We start from the raw sequence: 19,548 nt of genomic DNA, 5'->3' as shown, positions 1-19,548 counted from the left end.
TTGGCACAAAATAGTTTGAGTTTGGATCCAAAATACATATTTATTCATCAATCAATATGTATATTATAGTAAAATATTTACATGGATTATTATTTTATAAAAATCGTGCAACGTCAAAATAGATAAGTAAAAGTGAACTAGGAGGGTACATAATTTCTGCGCATATATAGGCACAGATAAAGGTCCAGACCAATTGAGGACAAAATATAATGCCTAAAAGTCTAATCACTTGATTGCAGAAAAGAATTCGTTGGTTATATACATTACTGTATATCACAAAAAGCTAGCGTTTTGACTCCAAATTCTCAATTATTTTTGGTAAATTACTTTTGAGTTAAGTTTTGATAAAGTTTTATCATGTGTTTGATTAGAAATTTTCTTAAGAATATTTGCTTATTTTAAAAAATATGATTTATATTCTTAAGTTTTGAAAATTATTAAGAATATTCATAAGTTTGTATTTTATTACTTTATAATGAACATGTTCCGTTAAAAATAACTTTATAACATAATAATAACAATCAATAACACAACATAACAATATGATCAAGAGCAATACATTAACCGCATACTCAAATTTGTCACTGATTCAGTTAGAATTATAATCCATTAAAAAACAAATTATTTTTTTCCTTAATCTTTTCACTCAAATTATTATTCAAACTTTTTCGAAAAAGATAGTAAATATTAGTTGCAATAAATAAATAATGGATATTTTTTTATAAAATATAAATGTTTGGAGTAATTTTTAAATATTTAAAACTTTTCAAATATCAGAACTTGACCCAAATATTAATTTTTTCTAGAATTTAAAAACTTGAAAGGTTGCCAAATATATTTACCAAGTTGCAAGGTCAAACACCATTTTCCAAGTTTTTTTCAATTTTTTTTCTTTTTCAAAATTTTCTCAAGTTTTTTCCCAAAAAATATTTGTGACCAAACGGACCCAAAATTTAGGGAAACTTACATAAATATATTATATTAAGAAAATATTTATCATTTATAGAAATAATATTTTTTTCATTGTACACTTATAATACATTTATAATACAATTTTAATATATATTAGCTAAAATAATTTATAAAACTCATATAATACAAGTTTTATTCATGGATAATATATTTATCACACACGTTAATACACTTATAATATATTGCGTCAATTTTTTACCAAACAAGTATAATATATTTTAAAATACTTATAATATATTTATATTACATGCACAATTTACTTTTAATACATGACAGATATATCATAATATTGCTATGTATTACTATAAATAATAATAAATAGAAAATATCATTAAAATTAATAATTATTTATTAAAAAGTGTTCTCCCTAGTAATTTTTTAATATAGAAAAGAGATGGATCTATCTTTAGTAATAAATTTATGTTCGAACAAGAACTTTAAATCGATTATATATAAAAGTTATTACTAATAAGTAGTCACGTTTCTCATTAATGAAACAATGAGAACCTCATATGTCAAATTCAACCAATAGAGCCCATTTGAATGAACTTATTTTAAGTAATTTATAAGTTAAAAATTTTTTATAAATTTTTTTAAAAATAAGTAGATGCAGCCTAAATTATTTTTTTGACTTATAAGCTGTTTTCAACTTATAAGCCACTTAAAATAAGTTCATCCAAACAAGCTTAATTATTTATTGGGGCTTATTTTAAGCACAAAATAATTTTAAGTTAATCAGTCAAATACTCAAAAAAACTAAAAACAGTTTATAAGTAACTTATAAGCTAATCCAAACGGCTCATAGCCAATCTTGTTTATTTCATTTAGTTTTATATTGCCAACATGAATATGAAAGAGGAAACAGTTGCACGGAAGTTTCAACAAAATTATCAATTTCCCACCTTTTATGTGATACTTTATTCTTTTTATATAAAATATTTTCTCCATTTATTTTTACTTGTTCAATATTAACTTGACATATTTTTTAAGAAACAATAAATAGAATGACAATTTTACTAAATCATTATTTAAGTATTACAAATTCAATGCATTGAAAGATGACTATAGTTAATAATAAGGGTAAATTAGGAACTAAGTGATAAATTATCTATTATTTTTTTACTGGATAAATAAAATATGGATATTTATTTTTAGTATAGTAGACAAATAGAAGTGGACGGAGTGAGTTTTACTTTGGTTTATATTACTTCACTCCATTCGTCTCGATCAAATACTTGTCATGTTTCATTTTTTGAGAATCAAAATATATGAACTTTGATTGGTATTTTAAGATGGATTTTTTTTCACTATATGATATGAGAATAATTGTAAATGATAGTACTTTTTGTATAATTTTTTAATATCTAAATTATAATTTAAAAATATTGAATCAATCTAATCCAATTTATCTCACAAAATTAATCAGATCAACTCTTAACAAGCAAAATATGACAAATTATATGAGACCAAAAAAATATATGAACATACCCCTTAAGAAATCACTCACCATTAAAAAGTAAAGGTATTTTTACTAAACTACCCTTAATCAATATTTGCACCTAAGTTAACATAATGTGTATTGAAATTTAGAGCATTAGATGACTAAACTAATCCATTAACGAAGCATTGGAAGCATACGTTCCTTGAAAAAAGTACTCTGTCTATTTAATATTATTTTTTGATTATGTAAAAATCGATTATCTAAGTAAGAGTAAATTTAGTACCTTTTTGATTATTAAAAAAATATTTATTTTAAACAAATATAAAAGTTAAAAGCATCATATATATGAACCTGAGGGGATAAATATTTAATTTTAAATTTCTTATTTTACATTTAATAAAATGATTTACATTCACAAAAAAATATATAATTTATTTTAATTAGAGAATTTTAAAAATACTTCTATTTTCATGTCTAATCATACACTTTCACATAAACTGAAATGAAAGGAGTTTTCTTTTTAGTTCATGAGTGAAGACTCAAAAACACATTTAAAATATTTTGATTTTTTTAGTTTTATAAATGAACTATTATGTTTGCGAGTTTTCTATCTAAACTATCACCAATTATATATCAAAACGCACCTCAACTATCAGTTGTTCACTTTTTCTCCCTGAACGATGGCGATATTTTAGGTAGAAAACTCGTACATCTACTAGTTAAGATATGTTTTGATAAATAGTTGATAAAAGTTCAAATAAAAAACTCACACACATAATAATTCAGATATAAAGACTCAAAAAATTGAAGTACTTTAGACATATTTTTATCTTTAACTCTTAACTAGTGAACTTGTCCGCGCTTCGCACGATCATCAAAAATCTCATTGAATTTACGATAGAACTTTTTTTGGTAACCCAAATATATAAATAATCACAAAATATATTTTAAAATCTAAAATTTTCTTTAATTCTTCTTTCAACTTATATTTAGTTATTTTTCAAAACTTTTATATATATATATATATATATATATATATATATATATTAAAACAAAAACTAAACAAAAAGTCGAAACAAACCAAATAACTCATAAACTAATTCATTAAAAATACACATGAAGAGAGTATAATTGTACCATGAAGCACTTAAATAGTTACAACACATCCATTACGTAAAGTTGAATCTCCTCATTTTGGCTTTTGTTAGCAAATTAAAGTCTAAAGTGCAAATTGCCTCACTACGCCCTTACTAACTATTGATCCCATGTGCCTAGTGATCACCAGAATTTCAAGAGCTAATCAAAGCAATATCTCATGTGACTAAGGGTGTGTATTGGTCAGTTCAATTCGATTTTAAGTATAATCGGTTCGGTTTATCGATTTTCGGTTTTTAAATACACTAAACCGATAAGTAAACCAATTAGATATTTGTTATCGGTTTTCGGTTTATCGGTTTTTGGTCTTTAACGGTTCGATTTTTAGTTTAACCAATAAGAAAAACTTTTAAAACAAATATACGAATCATGGAGCCGCCGTCGTAGCAATTAGCAAATTCTTGCCGCCGAATCTAAAGCGGCAAAGCCTAAAGGGTAAATATTAAAATACTAAATAGTATTATATAGTGATTAACTGATTGTATATTTATATTAATATTTTTTGTTTGATGTTAGTGTGTGAGTAAAAAACTAAAAATTAAATTAGTAAACTATTATAGTCTTAATGAGTTATCGGTTTACCCAATAACCCAATATTATAAAACCAATAACGAATCGATAACCCAATAATTATTTTTTATAAAACCATTAAATAACTGTAACCCAATAACCCAATAACAATAAACCAATAATACTTTTTTCAGTTCTATTTATCGGTCGGTTTGATTTTTGCACACCCCTACATGTGACCTTCAACCTCTTTGTAGGTGATATATTTTAGTTTAAACTAAAACTATGAGTTAAAATGAGTAACTCCAAAAATATTAAATTGAAATTTGCTCTTCATTTCTTTTGTCGATCAAATGACATCTAATTTTTGAGTTTAAAAAAACAATTCAAATAAGAGAAGAATGTACTTGTCACGATCCATCCCACCGGGCCGTGCGGGCACCTACTCTAACACCTAAATACGAGAATCCTTACAAAATATCATGCAGAAGTTTAACAAAATACCATTATAAGACCTAAAAGAATCAGGAATACACCAAAAATTGAATTTTTAAAACTCCAAGGTTTATTACAAGAAACGCTTAACACCCCTAAGGATACTAGTCTAAACAGGTACCAGAGCTTCTAAAGATACAGAGTATAACTAAAAGCAAGACACAACTCCCACCATAAGGAATGAAGAGTAGAAGTTGTTGGAGACTCGTCTTCGTCTTCACCTATGAAATATCACTGACCCTACAACCAGACTATGCCAAGTGGCATAGCAAGAGTAGTATCAGTACAAACAACATGTACTGGTAGGCATCATCGGTCAACCCGATATCCACCGCATAATATAAAGGAATCGACAAGAAGAAAACATGTTCTTAAGAGATTCAACGTCAAACCTTATGCAAAAATCTTATCATTCTCATTAACCTCATTAGAGACGTTCAAGCCTAACTTTCATCCTTTATAGTTGGTCCGCTGCCAATTCTAATACAGATCAAGGCCTATCTCTTCTATCACATAGAGAAGTTTCCAAACTACGGGCCAGTACTAACTCCGTCTAACCCGTCTATATGTTTAGTTTCACACCATCACATGACCTTAGGATAATTAACATCTCACTTTGAAGAGGACAACATTAGGGGGACTAAAGCTCACCTCCTAACTGCTACTGTCCCGCCATGGCGGGACCTATCCCTCTTTGGTGGCCTGCCCAGAGACAGAATCTCTGAAAACCTTCCAATCCTCTTTTTAACCCATGTGCCTACAGCACATCAACAATAACTGACTTTAAGTCATTAATCTACCTTAACAACACACTGACTGCTTTCCACTGATTTATCCACAACCTCATACCAACTATGTGGATGCATCTAGTACCCATGACATAATCCAATCAGGCATATACATGAACATATTATCAATTTACCATTTCAGGAGAATTATACAGTTTCACAAGGTAAATCTCAATTACAACAGTCAGCATGATAACACTAGGACCTTCGGTCCTTTCATATCAGTTATTACACAGGATGGGCATGCTCAGTTATAATCTGATCAGTTTCTCTACCATCACACATGTAGTCAATATTAATTCATAGATGATAGTCACACATTGTTTCTCTCATGAAAATCATACCCAAACCATATATGTGTCGGAACGTGACGTTCGATCTTATATATGTATCAGAATGTGACACCCGATTCTATATATGTGTTAGAACGTGACACCCGATCCTATATATACAGTGTCGATATGTGATACCCGATCTAACATTACAATCACAACCACAATCACAGTTTACAATGAATAGTTCACATACTTGCATAATCAAGTAACAGGTTCATTGCATGTAATTGTTCACAATAGTTATTTCATTAGTTACATTCTATTTTTCCCTTCATTAATAATATTTCATCAAGCCTTCTTTTTTTAAGGTATCACTTTTGGTAGAGCAAGTTCAAGATTATGGATTTCACAATCTTGGAATTGTAGATCCATTACAACAACATATCAACCATTCAACCACAACAATTAAATACATAGAAAATGTCATAACCTTACTCAATCACTATTGAGAGTTTCTCTATGATATAGACCAACCATAACCTATAACCACAGATAATTAATAAGTTCATTCAAGAGATTTATCAATACTAGATCAATTACCTCCTCCCCTTACTTCATGATTCACATTAATCAGATACTTCACACAGAACCATTAATCATATCAACAAGCAGTATTATAGTTATCAACTAAGAACTAGACTATCATCACTAGTCATAGGATAATCATACCCACATGGTACATTTCTATCCTAAACAACAATAATAATACATTCAGCTATCCAAATTCCATGCCCGAAGGCCTAGGTATGAAATCTCCTATCAATTACAATATAGAATGCGTGGAAACTAGTTTACAACTAATCAATTAGAGAAACCTAGTCTACCTGGGCGCCAAGCAATTGTAGAAGTATTATAGCACGATCCTTGACTTTTGGAAGGAGAATCCATGGAGACGGGCCTGAATCCGTGGGTTGTAGCCTTCCTTGGGCTAGAAATCTCTTCTCCCCTTCTCTCCAAGCCTAGAATAGCTTCTTGGTTTTTTTTTAGGGTAACCCTCATCTATTTGGGAACTTAGGGGAAGAAGGAGATAATACAAATATGCCACTTTTAAGTTTTGGCCCGTCGGATCCCGCTACAACGGCCTTAATTCCTCTCTGGCGGCTTGAACTGGACAGTGACCAGTAAAATAGGCATACCTTTTTATTCCGAACTCCAAATGAGGAAAATTTGATGGCGTTAGAAAGAAGACTCAAAGACCTTTAATTTGATAGGTCATGAGACACATAATTCATTATAGAATGAGAGATATGGTCATTTTAAGTTGTCCTTAGTTTGAACTCAAGTCCAAAACTAAATCAGAAAGACACTTTCAGCTCAACTTTGAGATAGGAGCATAGCACGACCTTAATTCACAACTAATGCACTTACATATCAAGGTATTGATCCTAACCTTATAATGAATGATATTGGTATACCTTTATCGCAGATATTTTTAGCAATAATGGGCTGGGTCGTTACAATAGATACCAATTTACCTCTTGTTCGTCCCCGAACGACAACACGAAGGATAGGGCACAAGCCGATCTAAGAGTCCTCTGAGACCAATGGTGAGACACCACTACAACTTAGAGAAAGGATCACATCCCAGACTAACCCCTTCACATCAACCACTACACCCGGCGTTTTACCAACCCGAATTCCATTCCGGAAGTTTCTATGGGATACTACATCCCTCGTATATCATGATACCATCTTAAATTTTTCTCAAGCATTTGAGTTTGAAAAAACAAATCACATAAGAGAAGAATATATGAGGTGAAATATAAGAAATGAATATCATCATACCTATCAATTTGATTGGATAAATCATATATCTTCCTAACGTGACATGAACTTGATATATAAGTTTCTGTTTCATCAAAATTTCAGGAAGAGAAAATACTTGTGTATAAGCTCTCAACAAATGTTCCTAGTTAGACAAACTCAAATTATGGTAATTATAATTCAATATATGATAAGTAATTCAATATTTTGCAAATGTAAGACCATTGATTGATGAATCCATGATTTAACGCCTTGAAAAAATTTAATCTGCTTGTTGCTGCCTACAGTGGCGGAACCAGGATTTTCATCGAGGGAGTTCAAAAAAATAAGTAAACACGCTAATAGTATCCACAAATAAGCAGATCGGATCGGGTCATATATGAACGGGTCGGATCAAATATAAGCAACTAGATAAAATTCAACTTTAGCTCAACACTAACAATAAAATAGAGAAAGTACGCGTTTGACATAATATTAAAATCAATATGAGAAAATGTATTTTTAAAATTTTAATTATGGGTTCTGTCGCCGTCATTGTTGTATAAATACATTATTCAATTTTTGAAACTAAATAAGGAACACAAAAGATTATACTATCCAAAAAAATATATTAAAATAAGAGAAATAATTAAATGAAAGTTTAATAATGAGGATTTTCTTAATTCTTGATTTGTACGTTAAAGGCATATTTTTTCTTAAGTTGTGGTCACTAATCTGTAGTAGAAGGATAAGAGAATATTTCCAAAATCCAATCCTATTTATTTAATCTTACTTATAATCATATTATTCCTTAATCAAATAAAAATTAAATGTTTGACTTAAAATGAGTATGAGAGAATTTTTTTTTAAATTTTAAATATGAAAACTCAAAAAAAGTTATAACTTTTACTTAATTTTATAAAAATAGAAAAAAATTTATTGTAAAGTGTAATTCATTTTATGTTGTGCTCTAAAATATTAATGTAAAATAATTAAACACATATAATATAGTTTAATATTACAATATTGGGGTTGGACGTTTCATTTATTAAGCAAATAAAAATTAAAATTGGCTGAAACTAAAATATGAAAAAACAAATGTTGCTACCCGGGCTCGAACCCGCAGACTTAGCTCCAGAATTTGCAATTTTGTGAACCCCTTTACCGCTGGACCAAGTCTTTGGCTTGTGTTCAGGGGGTTCATTATTAAATATATACTCATAAATCAACAAATTGATTCTATACATACGGTGTAGTTTTTCGACGAAGGGGGTTCGGATGAACCCCCTAGGCTGCATGTAGGTCCGCCCCTGGCTGCCTATAGCCTTCCAATACTTGAAATTATTCCACTTAAATTCGGAAAAAAAAAACAAATTAAAATATGCATATATATTATTTAACCTATTTGTTCAAAAATTACAAAAGTAATCACCTTCAAATTTAAGTAGAGAAAACTGGAATCACTTGCCTTGAGAGAAAACTGATACATACATTATTAAAATGCTAAAAATCCATTATGTAACTTGAGTGGAAATGAGCGATTTCCATCACTAATTGTACATTAATTATATTCTTAAACTCTACCTTCCTATCATAAAGAAACAAGAAATTTGAGAAATGAAGTTGAGCAAAGTAACGTCACTTTATATAAAATTTGGGTGATGTATTTGTATCAGTTAATAGGGAAGAGGTGGAAGAAAGAAAATGAAGCGGTACATTTAAAGTAATTTAATGTGAATTATAGATATTGCTAATACTAATTAAAGATAGACGTTATGAAAATGAAAATGTGTGAATTATGGAGATGATTTTTTAAAATAAAATCATTGAAAATAATAAAATAAAATTAAATTAAAAGAAGAAGATGAAGAAAAATAGATTTATTTGTTATGATGTACGTACACTAATTTCTCCATGATGTAACATAATTCACGTTGACAGTTACAACTCTTCCATTTGGAAGGAAGACGTAAACATATATATTTAATAGGAGAGAGATATTAAGAAATGTAATAAAGTCTAATAATAGTTTTTATCTTTAACTCTTAATTTATTCTATTTTTTTAGCAAAAATATCTACAAGAGTACACTATATTTTCCACACCACAAAGTGGAACGTGTAAGTTATGGGTGTCTATCAATTTATAATTGATTTTCTTTGTTTTTATTACTTGTCGTATTTGTGAAGTTTGGCAGCAACTTATATATAATTGCTCTCATGCAGCTTTACAAAGTGATTTAGTTATTAGAATAATTTAAAAAAAATATTACTAAATTATTATTTTTATTGAAATCTTTTCATCAAAAATATTTAACAGCTATTTTCACAAATATGTTAATTGAATCAATGAGAAAAGTGGCTATTGTCTCACTCTTTACAAGTTTAAAATGAATCGAAGAAGTACAAAATGACGTGTTTCATTATTTGTACTAAATCTGTAATTTTCAGTTTAATCGATAAATCGAATAAAAAAATATTATTACTTTATTGATATAAATATTAGTTATTGATTTAATAATTTTATGTATTAACCTATCAAATTAATTATCACTTTTTGACTTATATGACCCAAAAGGACTTGTACCTTTTTATTCCCAATTATATAAAGTATAAAAGTGGCTTTAGAATTAATAACCCTATTGCTAATTTCCTATTTCCCTTTTCTTAGTTTCTTTAGCTTGGCTATTAATACTTTGGAATAGTGTGTTTACATGCACGTAAAAGTAAACTAGTAATTGGGGATAAAAAGGCACAAGTCCTGTGGGGAGCGCCACCATTCAAATGAGCCCTGCACTCTGCAATTTAAATTTAATCAAAATTTTAATGTGGACTCCGAACATCGAATGAAAAAAAAAAGTAAACTAATTCAAGATTAAGTATCAAAAGAGGTGTGATGAAATGATTAAGATATTCTCCTTTAAGGAACGGAGAACTCCTCAATTGGGAACACTTTGAAACCTTTAGTGGGCTTATCGGACATGAATTTAAATTAGTCAGGTAAGTGAACTTCAGATATTGAAGGATAAATAAAAATTCAAGGTTTAGTGATTCTAATGTTTTTCATTCCTATTAATATATTGCTATGGTTTTGCATTGAAGTGATTGAATTGCTTAAGTCACATAAAGCTTTCTACACCATCTCTATCTACATAACATGATGACATTCATCAATAAATTACAAAGAATGGAAATACTGTTATAAATTTCCCTTCAAATTCTCCAAAAATGGCAACTGTGGAACTGATACACCTTTGGCTATGGAAATCTGCAAGTCCAACATTATGCTTGCGTAGGCATTGGCGAAGTCGGAGGCTTGAGATCAGGATACTGCAACCAAAAATAAAGAAAGGATTTAACTTATATATACTAACGGTATAAAGAATTATTACATTATCAATGTACGTTTTAGCGTGTTGCAGCAGGTAACCTGCTTAGTTTCTCGGTCATCAAATCCCAACTTTAAGGTGACCAGTATATAGATGTTAATATCAATGTACGTTTTAGCGTGTTGCAGCAGGTAACCTGCTTAGTTTCTCGGTCATCAAATCCCAACTTTAAGGTGACCAGTATATAGATGTTAATATGAATGAGAGGACAAAAACAGCGTGGGATGCGGATATCCCACAGACAAAATCACATGTTATTGAATTAGTCCACTCAGCAATTCGACAATCGAGTTTAAACGAGGATAATTCTCAGTTCATCAGCAGAAAGACATAAGAATCCAGAATATGGTGCGAGGAAATTCACACGTATCATGTATAGTGAAATGATGAGACCAACTATTGAAAATGAAAGGAGAAACTTACATTGGGATATGGAGAAAGTGGCCTTGTAAATCCAGTTGGTGCTTCTACTGTTACTTCTGGTTTTGAAACTGGACTGGTTTCTGGAGTAGACTCGGCAGATACTTCTACCTTGGAAACTGTTTCAGCTTTCCCCACACTGCCACTAGGTTGTGAAGGTATCGGTGACGTTGGAGGCTTGAGATCAGGATACTGCATCAGTAAATTCGAAAGAGATGATGTAGTTAATGAAGAACAGAACAAAACAAAACAAGGAAATGACTACCATTGATGGCTCGGTGTGGACAACTAACATTCTTTTGCTAGTGAGCCTTGAAGTGGCTCGTATAACATAGGTAGGTCCTGGCATGAGGCTTATACAGTGAAGGTTGGTCCAAGACGAGCTAGTCACTCGTGTTATGGAAAGACCACTACACAAGTCATAGTGAAATGATCAAACTAACTATTCAGGATGAAGAGGAAACTTACATTAGGATATGGTGAAAGTGTCTTGACGGATGCTTCTACTTTAGATGATGCAGCATCCACCTCGGGAACTGATTCACTTGTCTCTGCAGGTCCAGGTAGAGTTTTGCTAGTCACTGGGACTGGAAGAAGAGCCATCCCTATTTGCTGAAGTTTCAAGATGAGAAGCTTAATTATATGATTAATGGAACTGACTATGAAGCATATATCTTGTCGAAAGCAAACATACAGTTCTCTGATATGGGAAACAAAACACTTTAGTAAGTTCTGAACGTATGAGCACATTACCTTAATGTCACCTATAAGCTCCTTCGGAGCAACCTCTTTGGTGATGAACTCATCAACTTGTTGCAGACTTTGCTTTCTGTCCTGGAAAGTGTGAATGTCAACATATTAGTGGACCTCTCAAGTTCGAAAAGTTTCTATAGTGATTAGTATCGGCGTTAAGTAACCTGTGGAAACCATAGAGGTCACTCTCTAATAAAATTGGATTCACCTTCTATCATAGAACAAAGCAGTTTTAGAAGTAAAATTAATTAATCAAATGATATTTCTATTACATGTTATCATTTGAGCCTTCGAGTGGTCTTCAGAATACACAATTTTAGATTCAGGATCTTACTAAAGTTGAATGATATATATGTTACTGAAAAAAGGATATGAAACTCAACAGGTAAAAGAAACGAGCAATTCAAGATATATGAGTGCAGCTAAGGCCAGATCGCCAGGACTACGTTTCTGACATCCCTTTCGAGGCAAGAAAAGGACACATTGTAAATGGTGCTGACGTACCTCTGCAAATAGAAGTTTCGTGCTGACTATTTGGATAAGTCCAGCTGAACCTAACAGTTGGAGTAATGTTTCCGCCTGATAAAAAGGACCAACGGTGAGCTGTCTAACAAATTGTGCTCGATACACCATTCAAGATAGGATATCTTGGATCCTCACCTCTGAGAACACCAAAAGTCCAAAAGCGGCAGCTGCGGCAACACCTAAACCTACAGCGACAGCTTCAGAACCGTCCTGCATATCCACATTCCACCAAATTTATCTCATTTAAGTTAATATGTCAAAATGTTATGCCAAAATAGTCGATTATCACAATAGTAGCAGTAGACTAGTAGTTCACCACATAACCAAATGGATTTGATAGAATGCAAGTTGAGTACTCTCCTAAATTAAACAACAACAACAACATACCCAGTGAAATCCCATAAAGTAGGGTCTATGCAGACCTTACCACTACCTCATGGAGGTAGAAAAGCTGTTTCGGAAAGGCCCTCTGATCAAGTGCATCAATTCCAAATAAAAGAAGAAAAAACAATGGAGAAAACATAATGGTTAATAAGAAAAGCAGTATAAAGTCCACAAGAGTGAAATAGTAACAACAACAAAATAGTGTGATAATTGGAATACAATAAACAACATATGACAATAACTACAAGGACACGACTAGTCCTACACCAGGGACTAAACCTCACAAGGAAAGACGACACTCTATCCCTACTACCCTTTTACCCTAATACGTGATCTCCATTCCTTCTTATCTAAAGTCATGTGCTCGGTAATTTGAAATTACGCCATGTATTGTCTGATCACCTCTCCCCAATACTTTTTTGGCCTACCCCTACCCTTCCACGTATCCCCTACAACCAGCCTCTCGCACCTCCTAACCTAGGCGTCGACGCACCTCCTATGCATATGCCCAAACCATCTCAATCTCGCTTCCCTCATCTTTTCCGCCACAGAGGCCACTCCTACTTTCTCTCGAATAACCTCATTCCTAATCTTGTCACTCCCAGTATGTCCATACATCCATCTCAACATTTTCATCTCCACAACATGCATTTTCTGAGCATGAGATTTCTTGATTGGCCAGCACTCTGTCTCATACAACAAGGACGGTCGAACCACGCTCTGTAGAACTTACCTTTAAGTTTAGGTGGTACCTTCTTATCACACAAGACTCCCCATTTTATCCATCCATGCCACCCCAATGCGATGTGTGACATCATCATCGATGTCCCTACTACCCTGGATGACGGACCCAAGATATTTAAATTTTTCTCTCTTCGGAAACAACCTCTCTATCTTAATAAGGTAGTGGTAAGGTCTGCGTACATCTTACCCTCCTCAGACCCCACTTGTGCGACTTTACTGGGTATGTTGTTGTTGTTGTAGGAATTTTCAGTCGGGTAAGCCTCATTTCAACGTCCGCTTCATCCATCACTTCGTACTCTCCTAAATTAAATTATGTGAAATGTCACTTATATCTATCATTTTTTTATAGGGATGTTAGTTGTAACCTGTATCCTATTGCATGCATATTTACCATGCCTTTTACTTCAATGAGTTTATAGACTCCAAATATTACATATTACTAATTTGCAGGTAACGAAACCGCATAAACTTTGGACTCAAACGGCATAACCATATCTGTCTTTGGGATGTTAAATGCAAAAGTAACAGTGCTTTAAGAGAGAAAAACATACCCCAAAAATACCATCAAGAGCATCAGACAGGCCTAGATCAAGACTTAATGTTTTCTTAGGAAGTATCCAAGGGAGGCCACTATTCTGCAGAAATTGGAATTCATTATGCTTCATGCCACCAACATTCTAGGAAATTCATAAAGATAACGATATTTTTGAGTGTAACCTTCCATCCTCGGGGACCTTCAGCACCATCTTTAATTGCATATGCAGCTTTAAAACCATTAACTGTGATAAGCTCTGCAACCAGTTCAGAGTTCCCATCAAATCTGGCTTCATTACAATCCAGAAAGAGAAAGGATTAGAGTTAATTTGTTCAACTAGTTGGCTGGTACAAGCATTAGACAGAAAATAATTAAGGAAAAGGTGCATCACAATCACACCAATTAAAAATCGTTTCATTTTGACAAATAGTCTTTCTCATTTAAACCCACAATACAAATAGCCAGAAGAGAATTCTACAAAAAGATATAAAGAGCTAAACTCAAGCATAAGAGGAAGTAGTAGTATTTTTGAATAGTTCTATATTTTTTAAGGAGTATCTTGTAAAGCTATAACAAGTGACTAGCAGAACATTCATTTTTGTGAGGAAAGAGACAATTTTCAGAAGTTTCATGAGCATTGCTGAAGCTTATCTGAACAATTAAGTTGGTCATGGTACAAGCATGTTAGCACACTAAGGGGTCGTTTGGTAGAGGTAAGGCTTGTGTACACTCTACCCTCCCCGGACGCCACTTTGTGGGAAATCACTGGGTTTGTTGTTGTTGTGTTGTATATAACCATGTTAGCACACTAATTGATTAAAGAATGTAAGCACATGATTCTTTGTCTAATTCAGTTTCAAGGGACAACTTGCGCTAGGCTTCACATTCCAAAACTATAAACATAATGTTGAAGTGTGCGACCATCTTATCTAATTAGTAATTTCTTAATTATGTCTTCAAGCACTCTCCTTTTGCTAATTGGAAGAATAATTTTCATAATGGGTATAATGAGACTTGAACAAAGGACCTCTCTTTGCTAGGGAACCACATTGAAGTGTGTGATCACTCTATCTAAAAGTTTACACTGTTTTATTTACTTAATTATGCCTTCGAAAACACAAAACACCACATACACAATCAACAGAAGAATAATTTTGAAATCTTACTTGTCTAGAATGAACAATGTGGTATTCTCTGGCTCCTTGAACTTCAAAGCCAGCTTATTCAAGAACCCTGTCTTATCTTCACCTTTATAAACAATTGTAACTGGCTTCTTCTTGAAACCACTTATATCTGGACTCCCCACTTGCCTCAACTCCACAGTGGGTCTTATATCAACTAACTCTGAACTCTCATCATCTGCCAATTTTGCATAAGCTTTCTTGGCAGACTCAACACCCCATGGCTTAGGCATTTTACCAAACACTTGAGACACAATAAATGGCAAACCCAAAACAGCAAAACCACCAGCTATAACTAAAGGATTATCGGATACAAAATTGGTCAAGGTTTCAACAAATGAATTTGCATCAAAATCATCAGTACTAGCACTAGTAGTTGATTGCTGAAGTGCCTCCTCATATGTCAATGCTTTAGCTAAACCTGTAGTGAAAACAGAGGAAAGTAATACTAAACCCCCATGAAAATTTCTTGATATACCCTCTACTGAACTTGACAAATTGGTGCTAAAATTGGCTGAATTCTTGAATGGTAAAGATGGGATTTTTTTGGGTTCATTTCTTCTATCAGAAAGAACTGAAAGAGGGGTTAATCTTGCTGCATTGAGAGCCTCCATAGCAAGAGGAATTTTTTTAAAATTTTAGCTAAATCTTGATATCCCTTAGTAAAAGATTGTAGATATGTGGAAGGGAGAAGAAGATTTTTGCAACTTGTTGGTATAAGAAGGATCATGGTACTGGTGATTATGTGGGCCAATTTTGTAGATGAAATGGAACTTGGAAGAGTACTTCTATTAGTATGATTTGAGTGGCCAAGAATTGTCATAGCAAATCTTTTATGAAATTTGTTACAAAATAATATACGAACATGTTATTTTTCACCGTAATTTATTTTCACTATATTTTATCTTCCATCACAATTTATTTTCATTGTATCTTATCCTTCATCATAATTTGTTTTCACTATATCTTACGTTCACCATAATTTGTTTCCTCTATTATGTGTTTTCACCATTTTTTTAGGCCTATAAATAGGCATTTTTATAAGCATAGATAAACACATTAAAGTGAAGAAAATAATAAGATTACTTACTTGCTCTCTCTTCCCTCTTCTTAATTTGGTTTGTCCTTTTATTTATAACAAAACTCTACATTTTTTTTTAGTGCTACCACTTATCTTTGCTTCATTTGTAGTAATGTACTTTCGTCAAAATTCAAATTCAAATAGGTTCAATTCTTCATCTAATATGTTTTGTTACTGGTAATTTTACAATCTAGTGATTACATCAGGGTGATCATAATTGACTACAAACGTAAGATTATGTACATAAAATTTGGACAGAGGTATAAGTTAAATAACCTCCTGTTTGTTCTTTTAAAAGTTTTTTTTTTCTCTTTGGCTTGACTATTCTACTTGCATAAGTCTATATTTTGCTGGACCATAATCTTGACTTTCGATCAGCTATGAATATGAATAGGCAGGTCGGTTAGGAGGGAAAGAGTTGGCTGGGATTGCCTTTTCAATTAATTTATGGTTGCTCAGTGCTGCTATTGTTGTGAGTTGTAAGCGTTGAAATGTGAACCTTGTCAACGAAAATAAGACTTTTTGATTTGTGTGATACATTTCATGTATTAGAAAATTAATATTAAGATACATTTATTATTTATGTACTAAGAAAGAGAGAAGGAAAAGAATTAAATTAAGATACATGTACTAGATAGATTAGGTACATGATAGAAGAATACCTATAAATACCTATGTATGATAAGTAAAAATGTAAGTCAAGTTGGTTGAAGTTCACTTGTGTTCAAAGAGAATGATTATGTAAACAAGTAGAGTGAGATAAAGAAGAATCATTTCCTCCATTAGTCTTCAAGAAAGAGTTTGAGTGATGGCAACTGTTTACCCTCCCCTATTTTCCAACAGTAAGGAGTCTTGATTTTGAGTCAACCTGGAGCATCATTTCATTCTCGTAACAGAAATATAAGTGCACTATAGGACGAGAGAATGTCTTTATTAATTAAAGGGTGGACAGACTTTTAGCAGACCTAGGTAGATGATTATACTATATTCTGCGTTATTCTTGAGTCTTGTACCATCATTTTCAAGCGATGATTGCAAATAACCTCCTTCAAGAATGATGAATTAACTCAAGTTCCATTCAGTTCCAAGTTTAATTGATACTCCAGTTATAGCATTCTCAACTGGATGGTATAGTGGAGGGAGGAAATGCCACGACTATATCACATAAGCGCCAATGGCAGGAGTACTGTTCAGGCGATGTTCGTGGATGAGTGTGACTCTATGTGATTAAGTCTACGTGCAATTATCAACCTCCATGTCCAAATATCATTGTTGATGCCTCAAAAGGCATAGCTGAAGATGACTGGAGCAAATATGGCATTACTTGGTACCATCAGAAATGTTAAGCATAAATCGAACTAGTACTGTCCAGAAAAAAATAAATCTACCTATATGGTGTACGAGCTACCTTGGGAGCATCTTGACTAATTCCACGAAATACCTATCATCTTCCACTAGCAATAGATACCAGGATTGGACTTGCAACACTAAGAACACCTCCAGCTCCAATTAGAACCTATTGTACAATTCCTCTAATATTCTAATTATCATTGCATTCGTCAATTATCATAGTCCAAGGTACAATTTTATAGTTCTTGGCTGAGTGGTACAGAGTATAAGTAACCAAAAAAAAAAAAAAAAACAGGCAACATAGAAAGAAAAAATATTGTACTGTTGGGCGTTTTATCAAACAACTGGTCTTCAATTTCGACAACCCAATTAACACAAACTTTCTTCCCTTTTTCAAATTTTTTTGAGGTGTCAAAATATTAAAACAATACACACGTAAAAACTAATAATCAGGAAAGTCAATTTATTGCATATATACATAAAACTAAAATTTTAATGAGTTGAATTATTTTACCCGCTTCTACCTTTCAATAACTCAAACTCACAACCTTAAACTTAAAATTAAAAAGTAAAAGGTGTTTTTCATCCCAGTAACTCTTCAAATTCTACCAAAGGTTTTTCTTTTTTCTAATTTTGTCCCAGCTTTCTCCATGGGCCCAAATTAATTAATTCTTAAAAAGAAAAAGAAAAGTGTTGTTCGTTTGTACCACATCGGTTAAACATGCAATGAGAAACTGTTTTTAAGGTTGAGTAGGGAAATGACATGTCACAGCCTTTTCCTTGGCGAAAAGGTCAAAAAATATTCTTAACATATTTGAAATGAATTAAATAAGCAATATTTAACTCAGTTAAAAAGGCAGAAACTGTCAACCCAACAAACAGTAATTAAAATGTCTTTCATTTAAACAATTTAAAACATTGTATAGCAGATTTTTTCTGCATTTTAACACGAAAATAACTTTAGAACTATGATAAAAAGTACTGCATTACATTTGGTAGAAGAACAAGTAGAGCTTGCTACCCTTCGCTCTTCCTACATGTTCCGATGACTTAAACTCAACAGAATCCAACCTCAAGTCGTTCACCAAGTCCGAATCCCAATTTATTGGTGCGTGGAAAAGTACGAGTGGCCATGTGCTCACCGGAGGCAAATGATATTCTTATGAGGATTAAAATTACCTAAAATAGTTGGAAAAACTGAAATCTGAACTGAATTTTTCTTCACTTGTTTAGTCAATTTCTATGTCATATTTCTGTTAACTATTGGGCAACCTAAAGAAAACGATAAGGATATTTTTAAGCTAATAGGTAGAAGGAGGACATTTTTGAACCTTTTCCGTAAATAATAATATTGTCATGGTTTTATCAATTAAGTTGTAGGAGTAGTAATTTTTTTTAAATCAAACATTAAGTTTATAAGTTAATTGTTCTTGCATGTTTAACAATCTACATATAGGGCTCGTTTGGTACGACGTATAAGGGATAACTTATTTTGAGATTAATTTTAGGATGAGCTTATTCCATTTTTGGTTGGGATAAAATCACGGAATAACGTAATCTGAAATTAATTATCTCGATATTGTAGTCTTATTTTTATTCCACATTGAGGGTGGGATAACAATCTCGAAATAATTTATTTCTCAGCCAAACTTGCAACAACATACATAGTGTAGTCTTACACAGTGGAGTTTGAAAAGAATAGTGTATACGGCTTTACGTAAACCTTACCTTTACCTTATAGATGATGAT

General features: G+C 32.2%; 1 protein-coding gene across 1 annotated transcript; it reads right to left on the bottom strand.

The window, feature by feature from the left end:
• Positions 1 to 10,480: 10,480 nt before the first annotated feature.
• LOC129876491 (rhodanese-like domain-containing protein 4, chloroplastic) lies at positions 10,481 to 16,117 on the bottom strand. Its single transcript, XM_055951943.1, has 9 exons — positions 15,354 to 16,117; positions 14,370 to 14,472; positions 14,204 to 14,287; positions 12,660 to 12,734; positions 12,504 to 12,578; positions 12,000 to 12,080; positions 11,715 to 11,858; positions 11,250 to 11,438; positions 10,481 to 10,767 (listed from the first exon to the last, which is right to left on the bottom strand). Exons 1-9 carry the CDS (start codon positions 15,980 to 15,982, stop codon positions 10,720 to 10,722), a joined length of 1,428 nt encoding a protein of 475 aa, XP_055807918.1. The 5' UTR covers positions 15,983 to 16,117; the 3' UTR covers positions 10,481 to 10,719.
• Positions 16,118 to 19,548: the final 3,431 nt, after the last annotated feature.

The sequence above is a fragment of the Solanum dulcamara genome, chromosome 12 (assembly GCF_947179165.1).
Source record: "Solanum dulcamara chromosome 12, daSolDulc1.2, whole genome shotgun sequence".
In the NCBI taxonomy this organism is placed as follows: Eukaryota; Viridiplantae; Streptophyta; class Magnoliopsida; order Solanales; family Solanaceae; genus Solanum; species Solanum dulcamara.
The sequence above is the reverse complement of the archived record's forward strand: the minus strand, read 5'-3'. Positions and strand labels throughout refer to the sequence as shown.